General features: G+C 51.6%; 1 protein-coding gene across 1 annotated transcript in view; it reads left to right on the plus strand.

Annotated features, from left to right (window-relative positions):
- The window catches only part of OXCT1 (3-oxoacid CoA-transferase 1), a 125,380-nt gene that overhangs the window by 68,870 nt on the left and 43,868 nt on the right, over positions 1-12,642 (plus strand). The window contains exons 7-9 of the mRNA XM_075328821.1: positions 5,142-5,202; positions 7,820-7,927; positions 8,158-8,272. Of these exons, the coding sequence (XP_075184936.1) occupies positions 5,142-5,202; positions 7,820-7,927; positions 8,158-8,272 (284 nt within the window). The remainder of the gene's footprint in view (positions 1-5,141; positions 5,203-7,819; positions 7,928-8,157; positions 8,273-12,642) is intronic.

The following is a 12,642-nucleotide window of genomic DNA, read 5'->3' on the forward strand; positions in this document are numbered from 1 at the left end:
GTCCGGATGCCGAGACCAATCACTAACATGGAGGAATGCTGTACTGAGCTCTTCTTCAGGCAGGAAGAAGAGCGACGCTCGGCCCCTGATCATGGTGAATGGTGGGGTCCGGATGTCGAGACCAATCACTAACATGGAGGAATGCTGTACTGAGTCCTTCTTCAGGCAGGAAGAAGAGCGACACTCGGCCCCTGATCATGGCGAATGGTGGGGTCCGGAAGCCTAGACCAATCACTAACATGGAGCAATGCTGTACTGAGCTCTTCTTCAGGCAGGAAGAAGAGCGATGCTCGGCCCCTGATCATGGTGAATGGTGGGGTCCGGATGCCGAAACCAGTCGCTATCATGAAGGAACGCTGTACTGAGCCCTTCTTCAGGCAGGAAGAAGAGCGATGCTCGGCCCTTGATCATGGTGAATGGTGGGGTCCGGATGCCGAGACCAATCACTAACATGGAGGAATGCTGTACTGAGCCCTTCTTCAGGCAGGAAGAAGAGCGACGCTTGGCCCCTGATCATGGTGAATGGTGGGGTCCGGATGCCGAGACCAATCACTAACATGGAGGAATGCTGTACTGAGCTCTTCTTCAGGCAGGAAGAAGAGCGACGCTCGGCCCCTGATCATGGTGAATGGTGGGGTCCGGATGCCGAGACCAATCACTAACATGGAGGAATGCTGTACTGAGTCCTTCTTCAGGCAGGAAGAAGAGCGACACTCGACCCCTGATCATGGCGAATGGTGGGGTCCAGATGCCGAGATCAATCACTAACATGGAGGAATGCTGTACTGAGCCCTTCTTCAGGCAGGAAGAAGAGCGACACTCGGCCCCTGATCATGGTGAATGGTGGGGTCCGGATGCCGAGACCAATCACTAACATGGAGCAATGCTGTACTGAGCTCTTCTTCAGGCAGGAAGAAGAGCGATGCTCGGCCCCTGATCATGGTGAATGGTGGGGCCCGGATGCCGAAACCAGTCGCTATCATGAAGGAACGCTGTACTGAGCCCTTCTTCAGGCAGGAAGAAGAGCGATGCTCGGCCCTTGATCATGGTGAATGGTGGGGTCCGGATGCTGAGACCAATCACTAACATGGAGGAATGCTGTACTGAGCCTTTCTTCAGGCAGGAAGAAGAGCGACGCTCGGCCCCTGATCATGGTGAATGGTGGGGTCCGGATGCCGAGACCAATCACTAACATGGAGGAATGCTGTACTGAGCCCTTCTTCAGGCAGGAAGAAGAGCGACGCTTGGCCCCTGATCATGGTGAATGGTGGGGTCCGGATGCCGAGACCAATCACTAACATGGAGGAATGCTGTACTGAGCCCTTCTTCAGGCAGGAAGAAGAGCGACGCTCGGCCCCTGATCATGGTGAATGGTGGGGTCCGGATGCCGAGACCAATCACTAACATGGAGGAATGCTGTACTGAGCCCTTCTTCAGGCAGGAAGAAGAGCGACGCTCGGCCCCTGATCATGGTGAATGGTGGGGTCCGGATGCCGAGACCAATCACTAACATGGAGGAATGCTGTACTGAGCCCTTCTTCAGGCAGGAAGAAGAGCGACGCTTGGCCCCTGATCATGGTGAATGGTGGGGTCCGGATGCCGAGACCAATCACTAACATGGAGGAATGCTGTACTGAGCTCTTCTTCAGGCAGGAAGAAGAGCGACGCTCGGCCCCTGATCATGGTGAATGGTGGGGTCCGGATGCCGAGACCAATCACTAACATGGAGGAATGCTGTACTGAGTCCTTCTTCAGGCAGGAAGAAGAGCGACACTCGACCCCTGATCATGGCGAATGGTGGGGTCCAGATGCCGAGATCAATCACTAACATGGAGGAATGCTGTACTGAGCCCTTCTTCAGGCAGGAAGAAGAGCGACACTCGGCCCCTGATCATGGTGAATGGTGGGGTCCGGATGCCGAGACCAATCACTAACATGGAGGAATGCTGTACTGAGCTCTTCTTCAGGCAGGAAGAAGAGCGATGCTCGGCCCCTGATCATGGTGAATGGTGGGGTCCGGATGCCGAAACCAGTCGCTATCATGAAGGAACGCTGTACTGAGCCCTTCTTCAGGCAGGAAGAAGAGCGATGCTCGGCCCTTGATCATGGTGAATGGTGGGGTCCAGATGCCGAGACCAATCACTAACATGGAGGAATGCTGTACTGAGCCCTTCTTCAGGCAGGAAGAAGAGCGACGCTTGGCCCCTGATCATGGTGAATGGTGGGGTCCGGATGCCGAGACCAATCACTAACATGGAGGAATGCTGTACTGAGCCCTTCTTCAGGCAGGAAGAAGAGCGACGCTTGGCCCCTGATCATGGTGAATGGTGGGGTCCGGATGCCGAGACCAATCACTAACATGGAGGAATGCTGTACTGAGCCCTTCTTCAGGCTGGCAGAAGAGCGACACTCGGCCCCTGATCATGGTGAATGGTGGGGTCCGGATGCCGAGACCAATCACTAACATGGAGGAATGCTGTACTGAGCCCTTCTTCAGGCAGGAAGAAGAGCGACGCTTGGCCCCTGATCATGGTGAATGGTGGGGTCCGGATGCCGAGACCAATCACTAACATGGAGGAATGCTGTACTGAGCCCTTCTTCAGGCAGGAAGAAGAGCAACGCTCGGCCCCTGATCATTGTGAATGGTGGGGTCCGGATGCCGAGACCAATCACTAACATGGAGGAATGCTGTACTGAGCCCTTCTTCAGGCAGGAAGAAGAGCAACGCTCGGCCCCTGATCATGGTGAATGGTGGGGTCCGGATGCCGAGACCAATCACTAACATGGAGGAATGCTGTACTGAGCTCTTCTTCAGGCAGGAAGAAGAGCGGTGCTTGGCAACTGATTATGGTGACTGTTGGGGTCCGGATGCCGAGACCAATGGCTAACCTGAAGGAACGTTGTATTGAGCCCTTCTTCAGGCTGCTGATCACTGTGATGGCGGGGGTCTCAGTCTCTCCCACTGATCACAAAACTTTTGACCTGTTCCTATGAAATGGCAAAAAATTTGAAGGTCAATTAAATTTTTATGCCGCAGTGGATAGAGACGTCTTCCTGGGCCCACAGTGCCGTCACCTACAGATGATACCAGCATTACAGTGGGTGCGGAAAGTATTCACACCCCTTTAAATTTTTCACTTTTTTTTTTCGTTGTAGCCATTTGGTAAATTCAAAAAAGTTAATTTTTTTTCTCAGTAATGTACACTCCGCCCCCATCCCCCATCTTCCCATCCCCATCTTGTCAGAAAAAAAAACAGAAATGTAGAAATTGTTGCAAATTTATTAAACAAGAAAAACTGAAGCATCACATGGTCATAAGTATTCACACCCTTTGCTCATTATTGAGTAGAGGCGCCCTCCCTTTTGAGCTAGTACAGCCATGAGTCTTCTTGGATTCCTGGATTTGGGGATCCTCGGCCATTCTTCCTTGCAGATCCTCTCCAGTTCCGTCAGGTTGGATGGTGAACGTTGGTGGACGCCATTCTCAGGTCTCTCCAGAGATGCTCCATTGGGATTAGGTCAGGGCTCTGGCTGGGCCGGTCTAGAATGGTCATAGAGTTGTTCTGAAGCCACTCCTTTGTTATTTTAGCTGTGTGCTTAGGGTCATTGTCTTGTTGGAAGGGGAATCATCGGCCAAGTCTGAGGTCCAGAGCATCTGGAAGAGGTTTTCTTCCAGGATATCTCTGTACTTGGCCGCATTCATCTTTCCTTCAATTGCAACCAATCGTCCTGTCCCTGCCTCCATAGCATGATGCTGCCACCACTATGTTTCACTGTAGGTATTGTATTAGGCAGGTGATGAGCAGTGCCTGGCTTTCTCCACACATACCGCTTAGAATTATCACCAAAAAGTTCTATCTTCGTCTCATCAGACCAGACAGTCTTATTTCTCATAGTCTGGGAGTCCTTCATGTGTTTTTTTGAAAACTCTATGTGGCTTTCACATGTCTTGCACTGAGGAGAGGCTTCCGTTGGGCCACTCTGCCATAAAGGCCCGACTGGTGGAAAGCTGTAGTGATAAGTGACTTTGTGGAACTTTCTCCCATTTTTGCATCTCTGTAGTTCAGCCGCAGTGATCTTGGGGTTCTTCTTTACCTTTCTCATCAAGGCTCTTCTCGCACAATTGCTCAGTTTTTCTGGACGACCAGGTCTGGGAAGCATTCTGGTGGTCCCAAACTTCTTCCTCTTAGGAACCTTGAGTTCTGCAGAAATTCTTTTGTAACCTTGGCCAGATCTGTGCCTTGCCACAATTCTGTCTCTGAGCTCCTTGGGCAGTTCCTTTGACCTCATGATTCTCATTTGGTGTGACATGCAGTGTGAGCTGTGAGGTCTTATATAGACAGGTGTGCGCCTTCCCAAATCACGTCCTATCAGTGTAATTACACACAGCTGGACTCCAATGAAGGAGTGGAACCATCTCAAGGAGGATCACAAGGAAATGGTCAGCATGTGACTTACATATGAGTCTCTGAGAAAAGGGTCTGAATACTTATGACCATGTGATATTTCAGTTTTCCATGTTTAATAAATTTGCAAAATTTTTACATTTCTGGGTTTTTTTCTGACAAGATGGGGATGGGGCGCAGAGAGTACATTAATGAGGAAAAAATGAAGTTTTTTGACTTTACGAAACGACTGCAACGAAACAAAGAGTGAAAAATGTAAAGGGGTGTGAATACTTTCCGTACCCACTATATGTGATCGGTGTTTCAGTCTTTTTTTCCCATCCGTGCCCTTTTTTTTCCCCGTCCATGACACATAGGATAAAGCTGTCCTCTATTTCTGCCTCCATGGTGTGCACTGGTTTCGCCCCCTGACAGATGCCCGGTTTGCTCCTCGCCCGCTCCAGGCGTTGATTTATTGATTAGTCTGAGTGCGGGTTTATCGTCGTGAACATATATAGATACAGATGGCGACTCGTCATCGCATGTGCCAATCTCATTGCCTGACTGCGACCCCCGGCCGCCATTATACCTCCATACGGCTTTGTCTCGTGAGCGCCCCCCACAGTCCATCCTGTGAATGCTCATAGATACCCCCGCATTGTATCATTACACAATAGGAGCAGTGTGGACCTCGGCTCTGCTGCATCTGATCTCTTCCTCATGTTATATTGTAATTTATTTATTTTTTTTAAACAGGAAAACGGCGAGAAACTTTAACCAGCCGATGTGTAAAGCTGCCAAAGTGACGGTGGTGGAGGTAGGTGCCGGCCGCGCCATTATGTGGCTCCGTACGTTTGTTCGCTCTTTGTTTCCTCCCTGCAGTTGACCACGTGCTGTCCTCCCATGTGACCGCTGAGACCAGTGATCGGCTGCAGTGGTCACGTGTGGTAGACGGCGTCACATCGCTGCATACAAGTAAATAGAGACTGACAGGGAGTATCCAAATGACAGGAGGAATAATAGAGGAATACCTGAATGTGATGGTTCCATAAAACACCTTCCCATGTACTACAACTCTCAGCAGTGTCTGCCAGCCTTAGGGCTTTGGACCTGTGGCTTGTACTGGTCGTGACTCTTACACATGGAGGCATCGTGGTCACTCATTGCCTTCCATTATGAGCCTGATGATCTGTGCCTGCAGCTGTTATGTTGATCTATGGGTCACTATGGTAACAGACTACAACCAATCCCCATGTAGTCTGATCATACTGGAATCTGTTCCATACTTTATGCCAACTTAAACTTGGTAGTGGATGACAAATGGAAGATTGACCGCCATTGTCTGTTACCATGGAGACACATCACTGCATCATTATTATAAAGGTGGTCTCCATATTTTGGCTCTATAGCTGTTTAAAGACCATTTCCTCAAGGCCTACGTCTACATTTTCCATGACTTCCACCATTTTGTGTCTGCAGCTCTTATCTGTGTTTCCATGGTAACAGACTACAGAAATCCCCATGTAGTCTGATCCATGTATTCCCCTCTTCATGCCAACAGAAAGGCAGTAATAGATGGCAGATGCAGGATCAGATTACACAGGGGTCGTTACCATGGAGACACAGTTCCGTATAGGAGCTGTATACACAAATCTGTTTATAGATGAAGATGCCTGACATGATAAATGATGGCGATTGTAGAGACTTGACGTGCCGAAAGGCGACAGGAGCTAATAACAAAAAAAATGAAAGCCGAGCGGCCCCCGGAGGGCAATGCTGGCGGCTTGAAATGTGAAGCCGGCTGTAAACTATCTCCGTACATGGAGCCCTCACCCCACGGAGGTTGTGCGCTCTGTGTTGGGGTTGTTGCCCCTGTGTCCTGCCCGTCAGGTACCACACCATGTGCCGGAGCCCTGCTGAATATCTCCATACATGGGGCCCTCACTGGTGGCTGTACGGCAGCTCACAGAGGTTGTGCGCTCTGTGTTTGGGTACTTACCCCTGTGTCCTGCCCGTCAGGTACCACACTATGTTCCGGAGCCCTGCTGAATATCTCTGTACACGGGGCCCTCACTGGTGGCTGTACGGCAGCTCATGGAGGTTGTGCGCTCTGAGTTTGGATACTTTCCCCTGTGTCCTGCCCGTCAGGTACCACACCCTGTGCCAGAGCCCTGCTGAATATCTCCATACATGGGGCCCTCACTGGTGGCTGTACGGCAGCTCACAGAGGTTGTGCGCTCTGTGTTTGGGTACTTACCCCTGTGTCCTGCCCGTCAGGTACCACACTATGTGCCGGAGCCCTGCTGAATATCTCTGTACACGGGGCCCTCACTGGTGGCTGTACGGCAGCTCACGGAGGTTGTGCGCTCTGAGTTTGGATACTTTCCCCTGTGTCCTGCCCGTCAGGTACCACACCCTGTGCCAGAGCCCTGCTGAATATCTCCATACATGGGGCCCTCACTGGTGGCTGTACGGCAGCTCACAGAGGTTGTGCGCTCTGTGTTTGGGTACTTACCCCTGTGTCCTGCCCGTCAGGTACCACACTATGTGCCGGAGCCCTGCTGAATATCTCTGTACACGGGGCCCTCACTGGTGGCTGTACGGCAGCTCATGGAGGTTGTGCGCTCTGTGTTTGGATACTTTCCCCTGTGTCCTGCCCGTCAGGTACCACACCATGTGCCGGAGCCCTGCTGAATATCTCCATACATGGGGCCCTCACTGGTGGCTGTACGGCAGCTCATGGAGGTTGTGCGCTCTGTGTTGGGGTTGTTGCCCCTGTGTCCTGCCCGTCAGGTACCACACCATGTGCCGGAGCCCTGCTGAATATCTCCATACATGGGGCCCTCACTGGTGGCTGTACGGCAGCTCACAGAGGTTGTGCGCTCTGTGTTGGGGTTGTTGCCCCTGTGTCCTGCCCGTCAGGTACCACACCATGTGCCGGAGCTCTGCTGAATATCTCCATACATGGGGCCCTCACTGGTGGCTTTACGGCAGCTCACAGAGGTTGTGCGCTCTGTGTTGGGGTTGTTGCCCCTGTGTCCTGCCCGTCAGGTACCACACCATGTGCCGGAGCCCTGCTGAATATCTCCATACATGGGGCCCTCACTGGTGGCTGTACGGCAGCTCACAGAGGTTGTGCGCTCTGTGTTGGGGTTGTTGCCCCTGTGTCCTGCCCGTCAGGTACCACACCATGTGCCGGAGCCCTGCTGAATATCTCCATACATGGGGCCCTCACTGGTGGCTTTACGGCAGCTCACAGAGGTTGTGCGCTCTGTGTTGGGGTTGTTGCCCCTGTGTGCTGCCGTACCGGTACCGCACCATGTGCCGGAGCCCCGGTTGTATATCTGGACTCTTTACCCTCCATTTTAAGCGGTGTTCTGTTTTTTTTTAGTGCCCAATCTCCACTTATTGTGATATTTTCAATTGGCTTTCAGGTGGAGGAGATCGTGGACACCGGGAGTTTTGCCCCAGAAGACATCCACATTGCCAGCATCTACGTTGATCGGATCCTTAAAGGCAGCAACTATCAGAAAAAAATCGAGGTAAGATGTTGTGGAAGCTCATTAGACCATTACTGGTGTGTACAGGGCCATGGCCACCATGTCTTGTCATCATGGACGCCTCTGATCATCGTGGGAAGGAGCAGGACTCATTATTTCCCGGCCGGCTTGGGTCTCCATGACCTGGTGACCACTCTTTATAGTCGTTGCCTGCACTAATGGCGTCTCTTCTCTGCCGCGGTTTTGAGAGTTCACCTTTTTCTCTTCATTAGAGGCTCACAATAAAGAAAACTGAAACCGCCACCCCGAAACCGAAGAAAGAGTCCGACCTTGTGAGAGAGCGGATCATCAGACGAGCCGCCCTGGAGTTCCAGGACGGGATGTACGGTATCCTTCATATGGGGGGTTCATGCTGCGTGTGCGCCACTTCTCATGTACCTCCGGGGCCCGATACATGGCCGGAGATGATATTTTAGGAGCATTCATTGATTTTTTTTTTTTTTGTTGTTTCCTATTGTTGGACCCCTTGGATTAGACCACAACCTTGATGTCCCAGTATGAGGCTCTCCTGATGAGGACATGGCGCAACCTCGGATGTTGTGTTTCTAGAGTGAAATGCATAAAACTAGTAGGCACCACTAGGGTTGCATGCGATCATCACATATGTACCACATATATGTACGACAAAGGCCAGAAAGACTACGATGGCGCCCGGCTCCTCTATAATGACAGATGCCGGCTGTATTACACAGCTCACACACATCTACAGCCGGCCTGACCGGATCTATCATCTGTTGATCAACCCCCTTAGATGCTGACACCAAAGGCGACTGCATCTAACAGTTGGACAGTGCATAATATGGGGGTTGTAATGATTTTTCACAGCAGCTCGGGCCCATACACCTGCAATGTAAAAATACGGAAAGGACAAACATTCTCCCCCAAAAATAAAAAAATGAAACCCCACTATGGTAGGTGGACATGCGATTGCGTGATCTTGGGTACAACACACTGGAATATTCTGTATTGTACCAGCGGCCAAGCAATCGAATGTAAAATCTCCCAGTGGCAGGAATTACCAGGACAAAATGTGGATTGTTACGTTTTTACAAAAAGGTGAAATAAGTATTGAACACGTCACCAGTTTTCTAAAAATTGGATAGATATGAATTTCTCTTAGTGCTCATACCTGGTGTAATTGTACTGCCTCCTAGTGCTTACACCCGGTAATAGTGCTGCCTGCTAGTGGTTACACCCAGTAATAGTGCTGCCTCCTAGTGGTTACACCCGGTAATAGTGCTGCCTCCTAGTGGTTACACCCGGTAATAGTGCTGCCTGCTAGTGGTTACACCCGGTAATAGTGCTGCCTCCTAGTGGTTACACCCGGTAATAGTGCTGCCTGCTAGTGGTTACACCCGGTAATAGTGCTGCCTCCTAGTGGTTACACCCAGTAATAGTGCTGCCTCCTAGTGGTTACACCCGGTAATAGTGCTGCCTGCTAGTGGTTACACCCGGTAATAGTGCTGCTTCCTAGTGGTTACACCCAGTAATAGTGCTGCCTCCTAGTGGTTACACCCGGTAATAGTGCTGCCTGCTAGTGGTTACACCCAGTAATAGTGCTGCCTCCTAGTGGTTACACCCAGTAATAGTGCTGCCTGCTAGTGGTTACACCCAGTAATAGTGCTGCCTCCTAGTGGTTACACCCGGTAATAGTGCTGCCTCCTAGTGGTTACACCCGGTAATAGTGCTGCCTCCTAGTGGTTACACCCGGTAATAGTGCTGCCTCCTAGTGCTTACACCCGGTAATAGTGCTGCCTCCTAGTGGTTACACCCAGTAATAGTGCTGCCTCCTAGTGGTTACACCCGGTAATAGTGCTGCCTGCTAGTGGTTACACCCGGTAATAGTGCTGCCTCCTAGTGGTTACACCCAGTAATAGTGCTGCCTCCTAGTGGTTACACCCGGTAATAGTGCTGCCTCCTAGTGGTTACACCCAGTAATAGTGCTGCCTCCTAGTGGTTACATCCAGTAATAGTGCTGCCTCCTAGTGGTTACACCCAGTAATAGTGCTGCCTGCTAGTGGTTTCACCCAGTAATAGTGCTGCCTCCTAGTGGTTACACCCAGTAATAGTGCTGCCTGCTAGTGGTTACACCCAGTAATAGTGCTGCCTCCTAGTGGTTACACCCAGTAATAGTGCTGCCTCCTAGTGGTTACACCCAGTAATAGTGCTGCCTCCTAGTGGTTACACCCAGTAATAGTGCTGCCTGCTAGTGGTTACACCCAGTAATAGTGCTGCCTCCTAGTGCTTACACCCAGTAATAGTGCTGCCTCCTAGTGGTTACACCCAGTAATAGTGCTGCCTCCTAGTGCTTACACCCAGTAATAGTGCTGCCTGCTAGTGGTTACACCCAGTAATAGTGCTGCCTCCTAGTGGTTACACCCAGTAATAGTGCTGCCTCCTAGTGGTTACACCCAGTAATAGTGCTGCCTCCTAGTGCTTACACCTGGTAATAGTGCTGCCTCCTAGTGCTCTCATCAGTGTAAGGCCGGTTTCAGACATCGGGCTTTTCGCCGGTTTGGCGGATGTGGTGTATACAGAACAATGGCAGCGCGACAAGTGCTGTCATGTGACCGGAGCATGTAACCCGGAAGTTGCCGCGCTGCCATTGTACTGTATACACCACATCCGCCAAATCGGCGAAAATCCGGATGTCTGAAACCGGCCTAATAGTGCTGCCTCCTAGTGCTCTCACCAGTGTAATAGTGCTGCCCATGGGCGTGCCCAGGATCAAAACTAGGGGGGGACAAGCCATGGCTGTTCAGGTTGTAAAATATTAGAATGTAAAAGGTGAATGAAACGAAAATTTTAAGAGAATTAAATGTAATTATAGCTCGATTAATGACTCTGCGCCCCTCCCCACCCACACCCCCACACACACACACACACACACGACAATGCACCCCCATTATCCTCACACACACACACAATACAATGCATGCTCCATTACCCCTCTCCCCCCCACATACACACAATACAATACACCCCCCATCATCCACTACACACACAGAGACACACACACAATACAATGCATGCTCCATTACCCCTCCCCCCCACGCACACAATACAATACACCCCTCCATCACCCACTACACACACACAGAGACACACACAATACAATGCATGCTCCATTACCCCTCCCTCCCACGCACACAATACAATACACCCCTCCATCACCCACTACACACACACACAAATACAATGCACCCCCCATTACCCACTGCCCACGCACACAATACAATGCACCCCCCCATCACCCCACCACAACACACACACACACACACAATATACAATGCACCCCTCATTACTCCCTACACACACACACACACACACACACACAAAATACAATGCACCCCTCCAGCACCCCCTACACACACACAATACAATGCATGCTCCATTACCCCTCTCCCCCCCCCACACACACAATACAATACATCCCCCATCAGCCACTACACACACACACACACAATACAATGCATGCTCCATTACCCCTCCCCCCCACGCACACAAATACAATGCACCCCCCATTACCCACTCCCCACGCACACAATACAATGCACCCCCCATCACCCCACCACAACACACACACACACACACACAATATACAATGCACCCCTCCAGCACCCCCTACACACACACACACACACACACACACAATACAATGCACCCTTCCAGCACCCCCTACACAGACACACACACACACACACACTACAATGCACCCCCATTACCCCTCCCCACACACACACACAATACAATGCACCCCCATTACCCCTCCCCCCACACACAATACAATGCACCCTCCATTACCCCTCCCCAGACATAATACAATGCACGCCCATTACCCCTCCCCCCACACACACACAATACATTGCACCCTCCATTACCCGTCCCCAGACATAATACAATGCACGCCCATCACACACAAGTTACACTACCCCATCACTACACACTCCTGCCTCCCCCCAATCTCGGAATACAGCACTCCTCCTCTGCCTGTCACAAAGCTGTGTCTCCTTCACAAATGTTCCCCGTTCTGTGTCCTCAGCCCCTCCTCACACATCTCCATTAATTAAGGCTTTCATCTTTGGCTCCTCCATGGAGCGCTTACCACTTCCTGATGTCTCCTGTGTCCCGGCGCCCGCAGCACTGTGATGACGTCGGCAATGTGCTGATCTCATCACGTTGCTGCACGTCGGGGGCGGGGCCCAGTCCCGGCGCGCTGTTCAAATGTATTTACATCTGAAAGACGCAAATACATTTGCATAGGAACGGAAGGAGGAAGCTGCGGTCACCGGCACGGCTACCGCCGCGCTCCTCAGCAGGATGTGCATGCCGGGCACACTATCACACAGCAGGGCCGGCACAGCACAGCGCGCTGCCTCCTGCTCCTGCTGCAGCTAGTGTGCCTGGCATGCACACCCTGCTGAGGAGCGCGGCGGTGACTGCACATACAGCGGCTTACTACACCTGCCCCTCGCTGGGTACTCCCATGGTGCTGCCTCCTAGTGCTCTCCGTGATAGTGCCGCCTCCTAGTGCTCTCTGTGATAGTGCCGCCTCCTACTGCTATCTGTGATAGTGCCGCCTCCTAGTGCTCTCTGTGATAGTGCCGCCTTCTAGTGCTCTCTGTGATAGTGCCGCCTCCTAGTGCTCTCTGTGATAGTGCCGCCTTCTAGTGCTCTCTGTGATAGTGCCGCCTCCT

This window comes from Anomaloglossus baeobatrachus, chromosome 1, assembly GCF_048569485.1.
Source record: "Anomaloglossus baeobatrachus isolate aAnoBae1 chromosome 1, aAnoBae1.hap1, whole genome shotgun sequence".
NCBI lineage: Eukaryota > Metazoa > Chordata > Amphibia > Anura > Aromobatidae > Anomaloglossus > Anomaloglossus baeobatrachus.